The 17,218-nt window shown below is 58.1% G+C and overlaps 1 protein-coding gene across 5 annotated transcripts in view; it reads left to right on the forward strand.

Annotated features, from left to right (window-relative positions):
- GOLGA3 (golgin A3) overlaps positions 1-17,218 on the forward strand; it is a 43,861-nt gene that overhangs the window by 17,742 nt on the left and 8,901 nt on the right. For all 5 annotated transcript variants that reach the window (XM_045041280.1, XM_045041279.1, XM_045041282.1 and 2 more), the window contains exons 7-17: positions 1,378-1,684; positions 3,628-3,830; positions 6,680-6,817; positions 8,174-8,335; positions 8,597-8,965; positions 9,943-10,020; positions 10,771-11,034; positions 12,101-12,195; positions 12,864-13,080; positions 15,581-15,724; positions 16,337-16,534. In XM_045041280.1, the coding sequence (XP_044897215.1) occupies positions 1,378-1,684; positions 3,628-3,830; positions 6,680-6,817; positions 8,174-8,335; positions 8,597-8,965; positions 9,943-10,020; positions 10,771-11,034; positions 12,101-12,195; positions 12,864-13,080; positions 15,581-15,724; positions 16,337-16,534 (2,175 nt within the window). The remainder of the gene's footprint in view (positions 1-1,377; positions 1,685-3,627; positions 3,831-6,679; positions 6,818-8,173; positions 8,336-8,596; positions 8,966-9,942; positions 10,021-10,770; positions 11,035-12,100; positions 12,196-12,863; positions 13,081-15,580; positions 15,725-16,336; positions 16,535-17,218) is intronic.

Here is a 17,218-nt window from a genome sequence, read left to right on the forward strand (position 1 = left end):
AGCTTTGCTGTATCTGTTCAGTCTACTCCTGAAAACCATTTCTGCCCCTTAATTTTCAGTTTTCCTTGGCAAGTGGGGTAAATCTGTTGAGTTGAATTCAGCTGTGTCCATTTGGTGTGGGGAGCAGGGGACACACGGGCACAGAGGCAGTGTCGCGGCAGCATGGGTGTCCTTCAGAAGCGCGTCCCAGCACAGGGTGTGGGGCAGCGGCTCGTGGCGGGAATAGCTTCCTCTCGAGCCTGGTGTGGTTTGTTGAATGACGTGGTCCAGGGACGCAGACCGACCCCTCTGTGCACGTAAACCTGGCGGTGGTTGCCGCGATTTCAAGGTGAATTGTGGTGGCTCATGGTTGTCACTGTCCCTGTAGAATCTCATCCGGCGCATTTCTGCTTCATTTGCACCTCCGGCCCACGAGTGATGTAGGAGCCTTTGCTTGTGTTTATTTTACTTTACCTTCTTTTCCTCCTAGGATACTGACTTGCTCTTGAGTTGTGTGGATTGTGGCGGGTGTGATCCTTTCTGGCCTCCCTGTTAAAATCCAAGTTGTTATTACTGCAAAATCTCGTTGTGTTTGCTCACCTAACTGGATTTTTGGGGTATTTGTCGTCCCGTTTGCTGAATTTGATGTTCGTCTTCCTCATGTTGGTTTTCCCCTCACGCGTGTTGATGTGCATCTGTCTGCCCGTCTTTGCGCTTTGGGATTCCCGTCCACACGCCTCACAGATGGATTTTTGGGTGGGCGGGAGATGCTGATGGCAGACAGGGCACGCGCCTTCCCGCCGTCTCTCAGACGTTCTCTGCTGTCCGAAGGCCTCTGCTCGTGGAGGCCCCACCTCCCTCTCACTCCCCCTTGGTCCTACCGACCGTGTCCCTGCGGTGCCGCCACCCAGCGCCGGGCCGGGCCTCGGGCTGCCCCATGCCCAGCGGCTCCGGCTGGAGCCCCTCAGAGCCCCTTGTGCGCAGTAGCAGGGGGCCTTTCCCGGGAGGCACGGTCCCAGATCTGAACCTGACGGCACTTGTTGTGGGGCTCCCTCAGCACGCCTGGTGTTCTTTCTTGGGGTGTGTGCGTGTGCGCAGTGCTGCACTCGTTTCTTTTTTGAACAAATGTGTTTTCCAACGTCCTCATGGGCGAGCGGGTGCTCGCACAGCCCGGGCGCTGCTGTGCAGAGCGTGAGCGGCTCTGGTCACCCCTCCTGCCCCTCGGGCCTGTGTGGAGGACCTGCCTCCTCCCGGGAGAGCGGTTGGTGCGAGAGCAGCTGCGAGCCCGGGAGACACAGTGCTTCCCTCTGAGTCTCCCGGCTCCTCTCGGTGGCGCTCTTAACGCACGGGTGGCAGTGACTCGTCTGAGAGTCGCTTTCCGGTTGGGGGTCTGTCCAGGCACTTAAAGAGAAGGCGGAGCTCCAGGCGCAGCTGGCCGCCCTGAGCACGAGGCTGCAGGCGCAGGTGGAGCAGAGCCACAGCAGCCAGCAGAAGCAGGACTCGCTCAGTTCGGAGGTGGACACCTTGAAGCAGTCTTGCTGGGACCTGGAGCGAGCAATGACGGACCTGCAGAACATGCTGGAAGCCAAGAACGCCAGCCTGGCATCGTCCAACAGCGACCTGCAGCTGGCCGAGGAGCAGTACCAGCGACTCGTGGCCAAGGTGGAAGAGATGCAGAGGAGCATCCTCAGCAAGGACAACACAGGTGAGCGCGGCAGGTGGGGGGCGGAGTGGACTCAGGTCTTGGAAACGAACTCCAGACCCTTGCTAGTTGGTAGTAACGTTACTACCTCGCTCTGCCTTCAAAGCCTGTCGTGCGGGGGCTGGCGCTGCTCGCTTTTTCCTCAGAATGGCAGGTTGTGCTTAAAAGATTGAAAACCGACACTGTTGATGAGTAAACGTTTGTATTTCCTACTTCAAGTGCAGCTTTTGGCGGTGGTGGATCCCTGTGGGAGTCCCCTCTGGAGGGAGAGACAAGTGGGTCGCGGGTGTCGGAGGGACGTGGCGGCAGGCTGTGCACAGAGAACCTGTTGTAGCCCTGTCCTCGCGCCGTCTTCTCATCCCAGGGCGTGTGCTTCACACCCCGCTGGGCGCCCAGCACCGCCCGCGTGCTCGCAGCACCTCCGTGCTGGCTGACGGGAGGAGGAGGGGCAGGGCAGGGGGCAGCGGAGAGCCACGGTTGGCCCAGACCTCACAGCCTCTGGTGCGGGCCAGGCAGACGGGGTTCCTCTCGCAGAACAGAGGGGTGGCTTGGGGGGCTGCTCTGGAGGGCCACAAGGCCGTGAGACGGGGCTTCAGATGTGATGACAGAAAACAAAGAGTGACAGACTGCTGTGACAGAGACTTTTCTGGCACCAGAAAGAAGAAACTGCTCGGCTGAGAAACACGCCGTAGACTGTTTTCAGTCTTCGGGCATTTCCCGATATGCAGTCCCTTAAGAAAATTATAAAATCCGGGAAGTTCTGAGCACCAAGGTAATTGTTAAGTCTGGGTTGCGGGGTCTGATGACCAAAGCCCGTCGGGCAGCAGCACTGACCGCACTCACACAGGGCCGCAGTGCGGTGTGGACGCCCTCGTGGAGCTGACGGCGTGTCTCCTGTGGTTCTCGCTGGGGTCGCCTTTCTGAGGTGCTGGCAGTCTGAACTCTGAAACACATCAGGCCCCAAGAACTTCAGACAAGAGGTCGTGGATCCTCTTAAACTGAGATGGTTTTTTGTTTGTTTTTTAATTTTTGGGAACTTTCTTTAGAATGGTAGGTGTTTTTCTTAATATTTGGCCACTTTGGTTTGCACTGTGATTTAGGTCATCCGTGACTTCCTGCCCCCTTTCCTCCCACTCTGCCCTCGTCAGTGGCAAGGGTTGACCACGTCAGTGAACCGGGTTTTGGTGCAATTAGCACGATACCAGGTGCCGCCTGGGCGCCCACAGTGGCTTTGCGGGCACGCAGTTGGCCCTCAGTACCCACAGGTCTGTAGTTATGCGTTCACGGGCGCACTCAGATCTGTCGGTAACCCTGAAGCAGGACAGTCCCTCGCAGGCAGGTGCAGCGCTGAGCACGGCTGGTGCCGCTTGACATTCACGCTTCCCGCTGAGGGGATGAGGCGGTGCTCCGCTCTCCTGTGTGAGCGGGTGCCCTTGTCCGGTCTAGTGTCAGAGCCTCTGCGTCTTTGTGCTTTGTAGGGAGGTTTTGTATTTAAAGTGAAGTCCAAGCACTATCTTGCGCTCTTAAGTGTGAGACGTCTGTGACGTGTCTCACGGAGGAAGTTCCGTGTGTTCGGTGAGCTTCCTTCGGGCATGAATTACGGTGCTGTTGGCTGTGAGCTCAGTATTGATGGGCCAAAAGTACAGATTAAGTAAAATGCCTTTGTACACAGGCTCACGAGACAAGGTTGTATATTGATCCGTTCACTCCTGTATTTCTCCGGGAGCCACGGTTCAGCATCCACAACTGCAGTGTGACCTCTGCAGAGACACTGAGTCTGCGTGGGGCGTCCATGGGGAGAGACGGACACCATGTGGGGCGTCCGCGTGGAGACACCGAGTCTGCGTGGGGCGTCCGCGGGGAGACACCGAGTCTGCGTGGGGCGTCGGTGCGGAGCTGCGGGCTCCTGAGGAGTGGGTGCCCTGAGCTGCTGTGCTTGCCTTCAGTGCACGACCTGCGACAGCAGATGACGGGCCTGCAGAGCCAGCTACAGCAGGTGCAGCTGGAGCGGACCACTCTGAGCAGCAAGTTGAAGGCGTCCCAGGCCGAGATCGCGTCTCTGCAGCACGTGCGGCAGTGGTACCAGCAGCAGCTCGCCCTGGCGCAGGAGGCCCGGGTCCGACTGCAGGGCGAGATGGCCCACATCCAGGTACGGCCCCGGACGTGTCTCGTGTGGGACCCTGGCCTTTTCCCTAAATTAAGTCCTTCTGTTTTCAGGTCTCACGGTTGCCTTTAGGGAAAGTCTGCTCGCTGCTCATTTAGCTTCTTCTCCAGCCTGCGGAGCAGCCGCTGTCCATGACCTTCTGACACAAGGGGTCTTACAGCTTCTGCTGCATCGTTTTTCGTTCTGTGATGAGCCCCCCCTGGGGGGCGCCTGTCGTGGTTTGAACCCAGCTCTCAGACCCATGTCTGCCCGGGTCTGGGGACTCTGGCACCAGCTCTGGGCCCTGGTCGCTGCCCTCCTAGGACGTGGTTTCTGACACACAAGGGGCACAGTGTGCATCCCCTTCCTGGTTGGAGCTGGTCTCTGCTCCAGCTCCTTGACCACCAGGTCTTTGCAGCGTGAGCTCTCCCACTGCTCTCCATTTTGTTGGGGTGCAGGCGTGTCAGCCTCAGATTCTGGGGGGTGGGGAGGGCAGGTGTCCGTCCAGGCTGCAGAGGAATGCTGGTCTCTGCACTTTCCCTCAAGGCCCCTTTCTCTGGGCTCATCGCGCTCCAGAGGCGGTCAGGGTGACAGGCAAGTGGCTGAAAGGCACTTTGCTCCAAGTCTTGGGGCCTTGGACTAATTAGGTTGATTAGGAGGGTGCTGAGTGGTGCTTTGGTCAGCCTCTGTCTTCTTCTTGAATGCAGACATGGGTTTTGCTCTCTCTCCCTTTGGTTTTCTTTGTTCGGGTGAAATATTATAGACTAACTAAAACTTTAATTCTCAGGTAAAAGATATAAAATACTAACTCCACTAAATGCTCTTTTAAAAAATAAAATCTGGGGCGCTGGGGTGGTTCAGTTGGTTGAGCGTCCGACTTTGGCTCAGGTCATGATCTCACAGTCCGTGAGTTTGAGCCCCGTGTCAGGCTCTGTGCTGACAGCTCGGAGCCTGGAGCCTGCTTTGGATTCTGTGTCTTCCTCTCTCTCTGCCCCTCCCCTGCTTTGCTATCTCAAAATAAATAAATAAACATTAAAAACAAAATCTAGGGGCACCTGGGTGGCTCAGTGGTTGAGCGTACAACTTCAGCTCTGGTCATGATGTCATGGTCTTTGAGTTTGAGCCCTGCATCAGGCTCCACGCTGACCAGACCATGCAGAGCCTGCTTCGGATTCTCTCTCTCTCTCTCTCTCTCTCTCTCTCTCTCTCTCTCTCTCTCTCTCTCTTTCTGTCTGCCCCTCCCCAACTTGCACACTCTCTCTCCTTCTCAAAATGAGTACATAAACTTAAAAAAATCTACGGGGGGCCACCTGGGTGGCTCAGTCATTTGAACGTCCGACTTCGGCTTAGGTCATGATCTCGTGGTTTGTGGGTTCGAGCCCCACATTGGGCTTTGTGCTGACAGCTTGGAGTCTGGAGCCCGCTTTGGATTCTGTGTCTCCCTCTCTGCCCACCGCCCCCCCCAACTCACACCCTGTCTCTCTCCTTCAAAAATGAATAAACATTAAAAAAAAAATCTACAGTCTACAAATATATGAAATAGAAAGGTTCTTAAATTTGTTACGTATGTTTCAAGCTAAAGGACCCCGCAGGTACATATTTGTTCTACTTCCAACATACTTGGAAATAAATCACCATGCACGTTAACGCAAGCTTGCAGTGATGGTGCCTTTACATGAGACACGAAACAGTTAAGGAAGCTACATTTGTGTGTCTTGCCCCGAGTCAGAAATGAAGTTGGAGGGCAGAGTGGAGGAGGGGCTCCGGGGAGGAGAGTCAGCTGTACCTGACTTTCTCAGGCACCTCCAGATTCCGGGATCCGCCTTCCTGATTGGGTGAGGACGTTTTCTCCCTCTTTCCCTGGTAACACAGAAGTATTGCCAGGCACATTCAGGAGGCAGCACAGAGCAGAGTGGCTTTTATTCTTTCGTTGCCTTAAAACACAAGTCCCAGCAGGGGCACCCGACCAGCTCGGCTAGAAGAGCACACGACTGTTGATTTTGGAGTTATGTGTTGAGCCCCACGTGTGGTGTAGGGATGCCTTGAAATAAGGAAACTTACAAAACAAAACAAAACAAAACACAGTCCCAGCAAATGGTACCTTCTCCTGTTCTGGGTAGCTTCCATTGAGACCCCAAAATTCACTACTTGTGGTCACATGTGGCATCTCACAGTGTCAACGAGTGTTCACCTTGTATCTGGAAGTAATGTGCTCGAAGGTCCAGTCACAGAGCCGTGTCCCCTGGCTTCTCTTTACCGAGCCCCCTCTTGGGGCTGGCACGCTGTGCTGTAAAGCTGGGCACCTTCTCTGTAAGAGGTGGTGGGTCAAAGAAGGTCTAATAGTCTGTGACAGCCAGGGTCTGACCCTAGGCTGGATTGCTTCCTGGGAATGACCAGGGTCAGCCTGGCGAGTATCTCGGACAGTTAGGCTCTGAGAGGCCAAGGCGTGAGATGTGGCCGGTCATAGTTGGACAGGTCATTTTTGGGGCAAATTCCAGCCGCTGCTGTCCCTGCCATCCAGGTGAGAGCCCTCACTTTGAGGGTCCTCAGATAATACCTTCAGCAGGAACTTCTGTGTAGGTTTTGCTACCAAGTGCGTATAGAGCCTTGGGGGTATTGACCCCTGGCCTCCGAGCTGCCAGCCTGCCCCTCTTTGGCACACACAGACAGCCCCAATGTCAGGATGGGTGACAGGAGGGTGGGCAGTGAGCCCTGTGTAGCAGGGTCCTGGGGAACAGTTTCCCCTGCGGTTGTCACTGGATAGGACCCTCACTTTCATGGCCTCTGGGGTGGGCCGGGCTGTGCTTGTGTCTGGAATCTAGCCACTTTCTACCTTGTGGAATTTTTCTCTGAAGGTTGGACAGATGACCCAGGCAGGCCTCCTGGAGCACCTGAAACTTGAGAACGTGTCCCTGTCCCACCAGCTGACGGAAACCCAGCACAGATCCATCAAGGAGAAGGAGCGCATTGCCATCCAGCTCCAGGGCATCGAGGTGAGGGCCAGGCAGCTCTGGGGCTTGCTCTTTTCACGCTGCGGCACTCGTCAAGGTTGAGAAAACTTACAGATGTGTGTGCGTAAACACTAATACTCTATCCATTCAGATGTCTATTAAACTAACCTTTTGGACAAGTGACAGTGATTCAGGGTTTGGCAGTTCTGTTCCTCACGTCACTGGAAACTCATCTGTCTGTCTGATCTGAGTTGCCGGTGGTGACTTATCTTCCACTCACTGTGTGGGCCTGGAGCCCTGCACTCGGCCCCGTGGTTGGGAAGGTGCTGGCTAGCAGGTGGGCAGGAGGAGGGTAGTGTGTGTGTCTCTGAGATGCCGTGTCTCTGACAGCCTCGCAGTGGTAAGCATTTCCTGTCTCTGAGCACTCAGCTTGTGTTTCTGTTGGCCCCCCAGCAAGCACACGAGCGACTTAGGATGTGGCCAGTTGCGCCTGCAGATTGTTTCCAGGGCACTGGGGGCAGTAGCTCTGACCTGTTCTCCTTAGCTGTGAGACCCTGTACCATTTCTTATCCTCTCTGAGCCTTGTTCCCTTGATTTATGAGATGAGGACGGTGACACCTGCTCAGTAGGCTTGTTGGGAAGAAGGAAGGAAGGTGCACAAGGTCTGGGCAGCGTGTGGCCTGGCGGTTCTGTGCTGAGGATATGGAAAGTCAGCGTCCCGTGACTGGCGCTCGCCCCTCTCCTGCTTCTCCGCACGTGCCCCCGTGTCCTCACGGGTGAGGCGGGTGACAGAAGAGAATCGCGTCATGGCAGGGGCCTGGTGCCAAAGACCTGGAAACATTTAAGTTAGAAGCTGACATTTTTCCTCGGGAAACACACGTAGGTGTTGGATCTTATGTGCGTAAGCAAATTGTAAAGAACTCCATCCGTACTTGTCCCCCAGCCTCGGTCTGGTTTTACCAGCTCAGTGACAGTGTTCCCAGTGGCACATCCCCAAAGCAGGGACACCTTGCAGCCTGTCTTCACGGCAGAGGCAGCCACGGGGGTGTTGTTCAGCACTTTATCCCATTTCTTTTTCTTTTTTTTTTTTTTTTTTTTAAAGCTTTAAGTCATCTCAACACCCAACCCAGGGCTCAAACGCACAACCCTGGGGTCAAGAGTCAGCCGGGCACCCCGGTTCGTCCCATTTCTTAAACCTGGGTTGCCTGCTGGCTTCCCCCTCAGCCGGTCCCAAGGGTCAGCAGAGTGGACTGGACGGCCGGAGGTCACCAGCCTTTGGCCCCTCTGGCCCCGGGCTCCTCTGCCTGCGGGTTGGGGACGTGATGGTGACAGACAAGGGCCTCTCCCCAGGGTGGCGGGTCTTCCTGCTCTTTAAACAGCACGGTTTCCTGTGCTCAGGCCGACATGTTGGACCAGGAGGCTGCCTTTGCGCAGATTCAAGAGGCCAAGACGATGGTGGAGGAGGATCTGCAGCGGAGGCTGGAGGAGTTCGAGGGCGAGAAGGAGCAGCTGCAGAAGGTGGCGGCCGCGGCCGCATCCCTCGAGCAGCAGCTGGAGCAGGCAAGCCCTCCGTGGCCTCGTGGGGACGCCCCGGTGCCACACACGGCCGTCCTCGTGCGGCTGTCCTCGCGGTGCCTGTCTGTGCGGTGTGTCCTTTGGACTCGTTGTGATGTCCCATCAGAGCGGCCGCCGTCGCCGTGCCGGCCGGGTGTCCCCTGCACGTACCAGCACTTTGTGTCCGTGCGCTCGGCGGCGGGGGGAGGGGGCCGGGTGGCGTTCTCATTCCGGGGCAGGACGCTGACCCTGGTTCCTGTCTTCCAGGTGAAGCTGGCGCTGCAGCAGCGAGACCAGCAGCTTGAGGCCCTGCGGCAGGAGCACCTCGACCTGCTGAAGCAGCTCACCTGTGCGCAGGAGGCGCTGCAGGCCCGGGAGCGCGCCCTGGGTGACATGCAGGTGCGCTACGACGAGCTGCAGGCCCGGCTGGAGGAGCTGCAGGAGGAAGCCGCCTCCAGGGACGACGCGATCCACTCCCTGCAGAACGAGAAGATTGTCTTGGAGGTGGCCCTGCAGGCGGCCCGGAGCGGCGGGGAGGGGCTGGACAGGGGAGCGCAGCGCCTGGCAGAGGGCGCCGAGGAGACGTCGCAGGTTCTGGAGCAGCTGAGACAGGAGTTGGCCATCAAGTCCAGCCAGGTACTGCGCTCTCTGTCGTTTCGTTAGGAGCAGAGGCCACACATGTGAGAACCAGGGCAGTTGTCCCGTCCCGTCTTTGATCGCCTGGTTGTGGAAACGCGAAAGAGCGCTTGCCGGGGAGGGACCCACGCCTGCAGGTCACGTGCTTCCCATCCCGTTGACTACGGGCAACGTAGATGCCCGGGGCTGGGAAAGCGAGTCACGTGTGGGGTGTGGACAGTAAGCTCCCAAGAAACCCCAGCGTCTGTTTGCAGGTGACGTAGAGCTCAGACGCGGGAAAAGTTACGTGGAACGTTTGGATCTTCCCTGCTGTATGCCTGCGGTGGGGACTGCTGGACACGTGGTGGGACAGTCGTGTGTCAGTGGGTGAGGGCGGGAGACAGAGGGGCGTGTGTGGACACGAGCCGGCTTGCCGCTTTGGGGGCCATTGTGCTGACAGCGTGACGTTGTGACGTGACCCGACCCAGGCAGACGTCGCACGCGGAACAGGAGGACTGCGGGGTGTAAAGCAATAGCTAGTGTCCGGGAACGGTTTGCCTTCAGACCACCACCCCCGAGCATCTGGCGCGAGGAAACTAGTGGAGGTTTTCCTCTGGGAAGTAGAGTGAAAGGAGCCCATGTTCCCCCTGCGAACACTACCCTGGGCCGCTCACTTGTCAGGGACCTTCTGGGTGGGTCTGAATGTGGTTTTACTGTTGGCTCGGTAAGAGGGATGCCAGCGGACCCCGGAGGTGCTCCGCGTCCCATTTGAACTTTGCCTGTATTGTTGTGGGGTCTCTGGTGGCAACCCTGTGGACAGAGACACTGTCCTGAAAACAGGGAGGTGGGAGGTGGGTTGGTGGCTGGCCTCCCCGTCCCCCGGGAGGCTGTCTCTCCAGCCTTGGAGGTGGGTGTCCTGACACACAGACCCAGAGTCAAGCCAGCGCGGGGGACGGAGCTCCCACAGTGTAACGTGTGGGCACGCGTGTCCTTTGTAGGTGGGGCACCTGCAGCAGGAAGCTGCCACTCTGAGAAAGCAGACGCAGAAAGTCAAGGAGCAGTTTCTTCAACAAAAGGTAAAAACGTGTTGTCGGTTTTCTTCGTGTGCAGTAAGTGTGGAGAAAGGTCCCGTGTGGTTCAATCACTTGCGTAGAACAAGACCGGTCAAGAAGAAGGCCACACCTAGGCCCCTGCCATGCTGTTTAAAGACGCTGATTCCAAGCGACAGCCTCACCTCTTGTATTTTAATGTCTCAGGTCGGGATGTGGCTTCAGAGTGGGGTCGGCATCTGTGACACGATCCCACTCTGCTGTCACGTCAGAGGGCGTGTGCTTTGCTGCAACACAGACTCTTCTGTTAACGTGTCTGTGAAAAAGTTCCGCCCTGATGTGGCGCCGAAGGGAGCCCTGGTTGGCGCAGAGGGTGGGGACGCACGTTCTGTGTCCACAAAGCTGATGGAGGCTGTCGGAGGATGAGTGTGAAGTGTGGCCGACACCAAGGGTTTGGGGAAGGGCGACCTGAGGGACAGTTAGAAGTGGTGCTGGATGTTGTGCCGAGATGCAGGTGGGGGGGAGGGCCCATCAGGAGCCTGGGGCCCGAGGAAGGTGAAGCCGCCAGGCGACACCTGCTGTGCACATCACCCAGATGTGTTTAGGCGCGTGACACGATGCTGTGCCTCAGTTGATGGTGTCCTGGACTTGGTGGGATGTGTTCTCTGTGGTCCAAGAGGCGTTATGCTGTGGACGAGTGGTGAGCACTTTGGTTGAAGCCGCGTGAGCCCCAAGACCCTGCCTTGTCCCGGCTGCAGCTTCTGTCTCCTCGGGCAGGTGATGGTGGAGGCCTACCGGCGGGATGCCACCTCCAAGGACCAGCTCATTGGTGAGCTCAAGGCCACGAAGAAGAGGCTGGACTCAGAGCTGAAGGAGCTGAGGCAAGAGTTAATTAAAGTTCAAGGGGAGAAGAAGTCCGTGGATGTGGAGCATGTGCGCCTGCAGAAGGAAGTGTCCCACGTCCGTCAGCAGATGGCCGACCTCGAGGGGCATCTGCAGGCGGTGCAGAGGGAGCGCGACGAGATGGAGACGCACTTACAGGTCCGGAAATTCAGCCAGATGTGCCCAGGGGTGTGTTGTGTCCGGGTAGAGGGCAGGACAGCCTGGAACCAGTCCCGCCTGGAGCCCCTGTCCTGGAGGGATAGATGGACAGAAGAAGGGACGGGCGAGGCCCGGCCTCTGGGAACTGGCATTGGGAGAGCCGAGGGAGAGTCTGAGGCGGGCAGGAAGCCGGGATCCCTGTGTGGGGGACACGACGTGGGAGGAGGCGCTGGGCTGGCTGGTGACGCCACAGCAGCTCTGTGAGCTCTAGGCTTTCGGGGGAGGGGGCTGGTGACATGTGAGGGGCCCTGTGGTCCGCGGGAGGTGAGTGTGGAGGCAAAAGGACCCCGGTCCAGACTCCTGTCCTGCAGATGAGTGTTTCCTGAGATGAGAGGGTGACAGAACAGCCGGGGGAGACCAAGGGCTCCATCCTGTGGGATGTCTCCCAGGTCCCACTGGATGGCCAGGTGGGACCCAGGTGGGCAGACTGGGTGAGGCTGCAGGCTGGGCCTGGGAGGTGCAGATGGGAGAAGGGGGCACGAGAGGAGCCACCAGGAGCCGGGGACCTGGGGGGTAACACCTGCAGCACCCAGGTCACGCGTTCCTTGAGTTGCTCGGGGCTGTGGGGGACCCAGCCTGTCCTGGGAGGCGGTTCTCACCGCACAGAAAGAAATGAGAAAGGGCAGCCAGTGAGGTGGGAGGCAGCGTGAGGCTGGAGGCCATCATCCGTCTGTAGTTCAGTCCTGCGGGTGCTGGGGGGCCTAGAGGAGCCTGGGGGGTTCGGGCAGCAGTGGTCCTTGGGGACTGTGGGTGAGGGCTGCATCCCAGAGGGTTCCACCCCAGCCTTCGGTCCTTCCCAGGCACTCCCTCCAGCACCCTGGACCTTTCTAAAGCAGTCGTTTATACGAAGGGCAGACCTGTCTGTCAGGGTCCTCCTCAGGGCCCTTGTCCTTGAGGGTGGCCCTGAAATGGCACCATTTGCCCTCAAGGAGGCTGGTCCCGGGAGTCAGGCCGCCCAGGGAAGGTTTGGTCTCCTCACTTCGTCTTTTCCTCTCTTCGTCTGAAGTCTTTGCAGTTTGATAAAGAGCAGATGGTAGCTCTTACGGAGGCCAACGAGGAGCTCAAGAAGCAAATTGAGGAGCTCCAGCAAGAAGCCACCAAGTGAGTGGACTTTGAGGCATGTGCGGGCGGGAGGGGTGGGCGTGAGCGGCTTTGAGCTCTGCTGGGGCCTACTCACAGGCAGCCAAGGAAGTCAGACTCCAAAGTTACCGCTGGAGAGCAGATCGCAGCACAGTTCCGTGGCTGCATAGTTTCGCGGTTAACATGCACTCCCCTTGTGTGTCTATTACATGCCAGCGGCGTGTGGCAACGCCTTTCCCCCTGCCGGGTCCCCAGGCAGGGCCAGCGTTTGCGTGTATCCCTCTTGCCGTGTGTACGCACGCCGGGTAGTCTTCAGGGGCCTGTAACCCTGCGGCATATCCCGTGTCCTGCCCTGCTCTGCCTTCGTCCCTTGGAGGTTGCTTGTAAGCAGGTTAAGATGTTTACTGCTATTTGAGAAGAGTTTGTTTGGGAGGACAGAAGTGTTCTCTGCCCTCACAAGAGCACCCCCTCCAGGAGGGGAGCAGGGCAGACGTGAGCGCTGTGCTGGTCTCTGTGGGGGCAGCCAACACAGGCCCCCGCTACAGGATCGGGCCTGGCAGGTGCAGCAGCCAGCTGGGGCGGGGCTGGGGTGGGGCTGGGGGGTGGGGGGAGATGCGAGAGCCTGTCCTTCGGAGGACTCGTGGGAAGTGAGTTCAGATTGCCTTCTCTGTGCGCCCGTCACGCCCTAGGGCCATCACGGAACAGAAGCAGAGGATGAAGCGGCTGGGCTCAGACCTGAGCAGCGCCCAGAAGGAGATGAAGACCAAGCACAAGGCTTATGAGAGCGCTGTGGGCATCCTGAGCCGCCGCCTGCAGGAGGCCCTCGCGGCCAAGGAGTCGGCAGAGGCGGAGCTGAGCCAGCTGAGAGCCCAGGGCGCTGGCGGCGGCAGCGACCTCACTCTGCACGTGGGTAACCCGTCCGCTCCCGCCAGTCAGCCGGTCGTGCACTCGGTTCTGGGGACTTGATGTCTTAACAAACGTTTGCTTGGAACACCTTGAGAAAGAGTCTGGAGAGACGGGGCGGAGCTAGCGTGTAGGCGGCATTTCTGTGAAGTGTCGCATGCCAGCAGCGTGACTGCACAGATCAGCCCCCGGCGGACCTTCGAGGAGCACGCCGTTGCCTGCTCCCTCAGTGCGGGCCCTCGGTCTCCCCACCCCTGTCCTTTCCCGCACCCCTTCAGCGTCTGTGGAGGAATTTCCTGGGCGGGTAAAGTGCTGTGAGCAGCCTGAGTGCCAGTGTAGGGGGGTCGGGGAGAATTTGGAGAGTCCAGAGAAGCTTCTTGAAGGATGTAATATTTGAACTGGTCTTGAATAAACAGGAGGCATTAGAGTAGATGGGGGTGCATCTCTGCAGGGGAATGTTCCTGTGCAGGGTGTGTAGGAAGATCTGTGCTGTGCATCTAAGGGGTACAGTGGGTCGGGCAGGGGTCCTGCTGCCGGGGTGTGGGTGTGTGCAGGTGGGCAGGCGTTGGCTCTGAGCTGGGACTGGCATGGGATGGAGGGCTGACCGGCGACTCGGGCAGGGTGAGATCTCACTCTTCTGTGGTGGGCATTGACGGGCGGTGGTCGAGGACAGCTGGGGTCAGGCGAGGCTGTAACAGGGAGACCTCGTGGAGTCCTGCAGTAGTTGAGAGATGACAGGTCCAGACGAAGGTTGCGGAACAGCCAGAAGGAGGGGCCACTGAAGCACGTTGCTCCCTTGGGAGGGAGAGCCCGTGTGTCGACGGCGCAGGCCAGGGGCTAGCGAGGGGGCGGCCCCCGGTGTCCGGGTTGCGGGCGGCTGTGAGTGGCTCTGCTGACAGGAGAAGAGGGACCCTGGGGAGGGGCACCTGCCTGCTCTTCCTGCTGGAAGGAAGGCAAAAACCTTTTGCTCCGGATGGTTTTTTTAGGGTAAATGGATGGAGGTTGTCCTGGAGGAGGACAGAGGATGGGGCCAGCAGGGCAGGGGCTCTGGGCTTGCGGGGCATTTTTTTCTAATTTTTTTTTAAATTTTTTTTTTAACGTTGTATTTATTTTTGAGACAGGGAGAGACAGAGCATGAACAGGGGAGGGTCAGAGAGAGGGAGACACAGAATCTGAAACAGGCTCCAGGCTCTGAGCTGTCAGCACAGTGCCCGATGCGGGGCTCGAACTCATGGACCGCGAGATCATGACCTGAGCCGAAGTCGGCTGCCCAACCGACTGAGCCACCCAGGGGCCCCAATTTGTTGTGTTTTTTTTACATTTTATTTTTAAGAGAGAGAGACAGAGCACAAGTGGGGGAGGGGCAGAGAGAGAGGGAGACGCAGAATCCGAAACAGGCTCCAGGCTCTGAGCTGTCAGCACAGAGCCCGACGCGGGGCTCAAACTCACAGAGTGTGAGATCATGACCTGAGCTGAAGTCGGACGCCTAATCGACTGAGCCACGTAGGCGCCCCTTGGGGGGCATTTTTATTCCTGTGATGTAGGCTGTCAGAGTTCCCTGAGCATCCCCCGTGTCTGTGAGTCCGACGCGGTCTTGGGTGTCGCACACCCTGCCAGCTTCGGCCAGTGTGAAGTTTTACCTGACTAGTTGACGTGCCTCTGTTTGTTCCTATCCAACATCTGTTTAGGGATTGTTTCTTCTTAAAAAATTTTTTTTTCAATATTTATTTTTGGGACAGAGAGAGACAGAGCATGAACGGGGGAGGGGTAGAGAGAGAGGGAGACACAGAATCGGAAACAGGCTCCAGGCTCTGAGCCATCAGCCCAGAGCCTGTCGCGGGGCTCGAACTCACGGACCACGAGATCGTGACCTGGCTGAGGTCGGACGCTTAACCGACTGCGCCACCCAGGCGCCCCAGGGATTGTTTCTTCTTAAATGAAGTTTGTTACGGTCTCCTCCCCACGGAAGAATTTGAGCGGGAAGACACTGTGTCACAGCACGCTGTTTTCTTACCAAACCGAGAATATCACATGCTGCTTTTACCTGTTTACTTTCTAAAACGGGAGGGGGAAATGTATTAAGTTGCAACTTTCCTTTAAGTTGAAAACCTTTGGCTGCCTGATTTTTAATTTTGGGACTTACACGTGTTGGGGGCAGGCCGTAAAGTGCCACGTGGAGCCTGCCGTCCCCCACGCGCAGCGTCTGTGTTTATACTTGTCAGACGGGACCTGCGGCAGGTTACTCACCGTGGATTATCGGTATAGTGAGGCCGGAGCGAGATGGACAGTAGACCGTCCTTCAGTATAACGGCTAAGAAACACACATCACGTGTGGAGACGAGGGCGAGTGTGTGCAGTGCACCGGGTGGCAGTTCCGTTCTGCCTGGTGCAGCTTCCCTGCCACAGGTCGTAGGTCCCTCTCCTGCGGGGAGCGAGGGGGGGCGCCTGTCACACGCCACGTTGAAACCTGTGAGCAAATCCACCTTCCTGTCCTGGCTGTTAGGAGAGAATCCAGGCTCTGGAGGCAGAGCTGCAGGCCGTCGGCCACAGCAAGACGATGCTGGAGAAGGAGCTCCAGGAGATCATCTCACTGACCAGCCAGGAGTTGGAGGAGTACCGGGAGAAGGTGCTGGAGCTGGAGGATGAGGTAGGCCAGGTTTCATCCTCACACAGCCGGGCAGGCCCTGCTGCCCCCATGCAGCTCTGCTGCAGGCAGAGAGGTGCCTACAGAGGCAGGAGCCGGCCCGCGGCTCACATCCACACCGTGCTTCTGTGTGCCATCGGCCCGTTTGTCTGGGTCCCGGACGGACGCACACACACACACACACACACACACACACACACACACCTACCCACACACACACCTTACTGCTTGGACTCCCCACAGGTGTGGTCGCCCAGCATTCTCTCAGGCACCCCTCCAGCATAGGGGTTGTCAGACCACGAGGGCTAAAATGTCCCCAGTTCGAATGCTCAGGTTGCAGGTAACTAGAAGATCTATTCTCGTAAAGAACTTCCCGTGACTCTCTGGCCCAGAGACGGCGTGGCTTTGGGTGATGCTGCACTTGGCAGTTGGTGATGTCACCAAGGGCTCTCCACAGCGTCCCGGGCTCCCAGGAGAAAGCTGGGCTGGCCGCGGTTCTTTGTGGCCGGGGATGGCTGTCTAGCGCCGGGCACTCGGTTTCTGGTGTACAGGAACCTAGCTCATCAGCCAGAACATGTGATTAGGTGACTTCCCAGCGCCTTCCGTCTGTTTCAGCTGCAAGAGTCCAGAGGCTTCAGGAGGAAGATAAAGCGCCTGGAGGAGTTGAATAAGAAGTTGGCCCTTGAGTTGGAGCACGAAAGAGGGAAGCTTACGGGCCTGGGGCAGTCTAACGCGGCCCTGCGGGAACACAACAGCATCTTAGAAACCGCGTTAGCCAAGAGGGAGGCCGACCTGGTCCAGCTGAACCTCCAGGTACCCAGGCTCCTCTGTCGGAGGCAGGGCCTTGCCGCAGGGCAGGGAGCTCTGTGTCCGGCGTGGCCTCACGCATGCGTCCCAGCCCGAAGCAGAACGCTGCCCCACCGCAGAGATGCGGAAACGGGCGAGGGGGTCTGGTGGAGTCAAGAAACCCGCCTCGCGGCTCTGGGGTGTGGGGCAGAGCTGGGGGCTCCTGACGCCCCCCCCCCCCCGACTGAGGTGTGAATGCTGTGACCAGTCCGTTAGCTTCCCTGCTCGAGGGGGTCCCGCTGGTCATGAGGGGTCCTTCCCTCTGTGAGTCACAGATGGGACTTGAACCCTGGGGGGGGGGGGGCTCCCTCTCCAGACTCTGTTCTCAGCCCCTCTGGCTCTGCAGCCTCTCTGAGACTGGCGAGAAGGCCTGGCGCTCCGGTGCCATCCTCACGGGGCCGTCAGCAGCCTGGTCCAGCTCCCGCCTCAAAGTACCCAGCGATCAGAGAGCTTGTCGACTTTTATTCGGCACCGGTTCCCATTCCTGCCATACCCGGTTGCCTCACGGTGATGGTATTTGCGTTTATAGCCCCTGACTCACAGGCACGCTTTGGGTTCCTCGCTGCGTGCTTGAGTGCGGCTGCACAGTTTTGCTGCGGTCTCAGGTTTCACGTTCTCCAGAGACGGAATTCTCCCGACTCTGCCGCCTTG

The sequence above is a fragment of the Felis catus genome, chromosome D3, assembly GCF_018350175.1.
Source record: "Felis catus isolate Fca126 chromosome D3, F.catus_Fca126_mat1.0, whole genome shotgun sequence".
NCBI lineage: Eukaryota > Metazoa > Chordata > Mammalia > Carnivora > Felidae > Felis > Felis catus.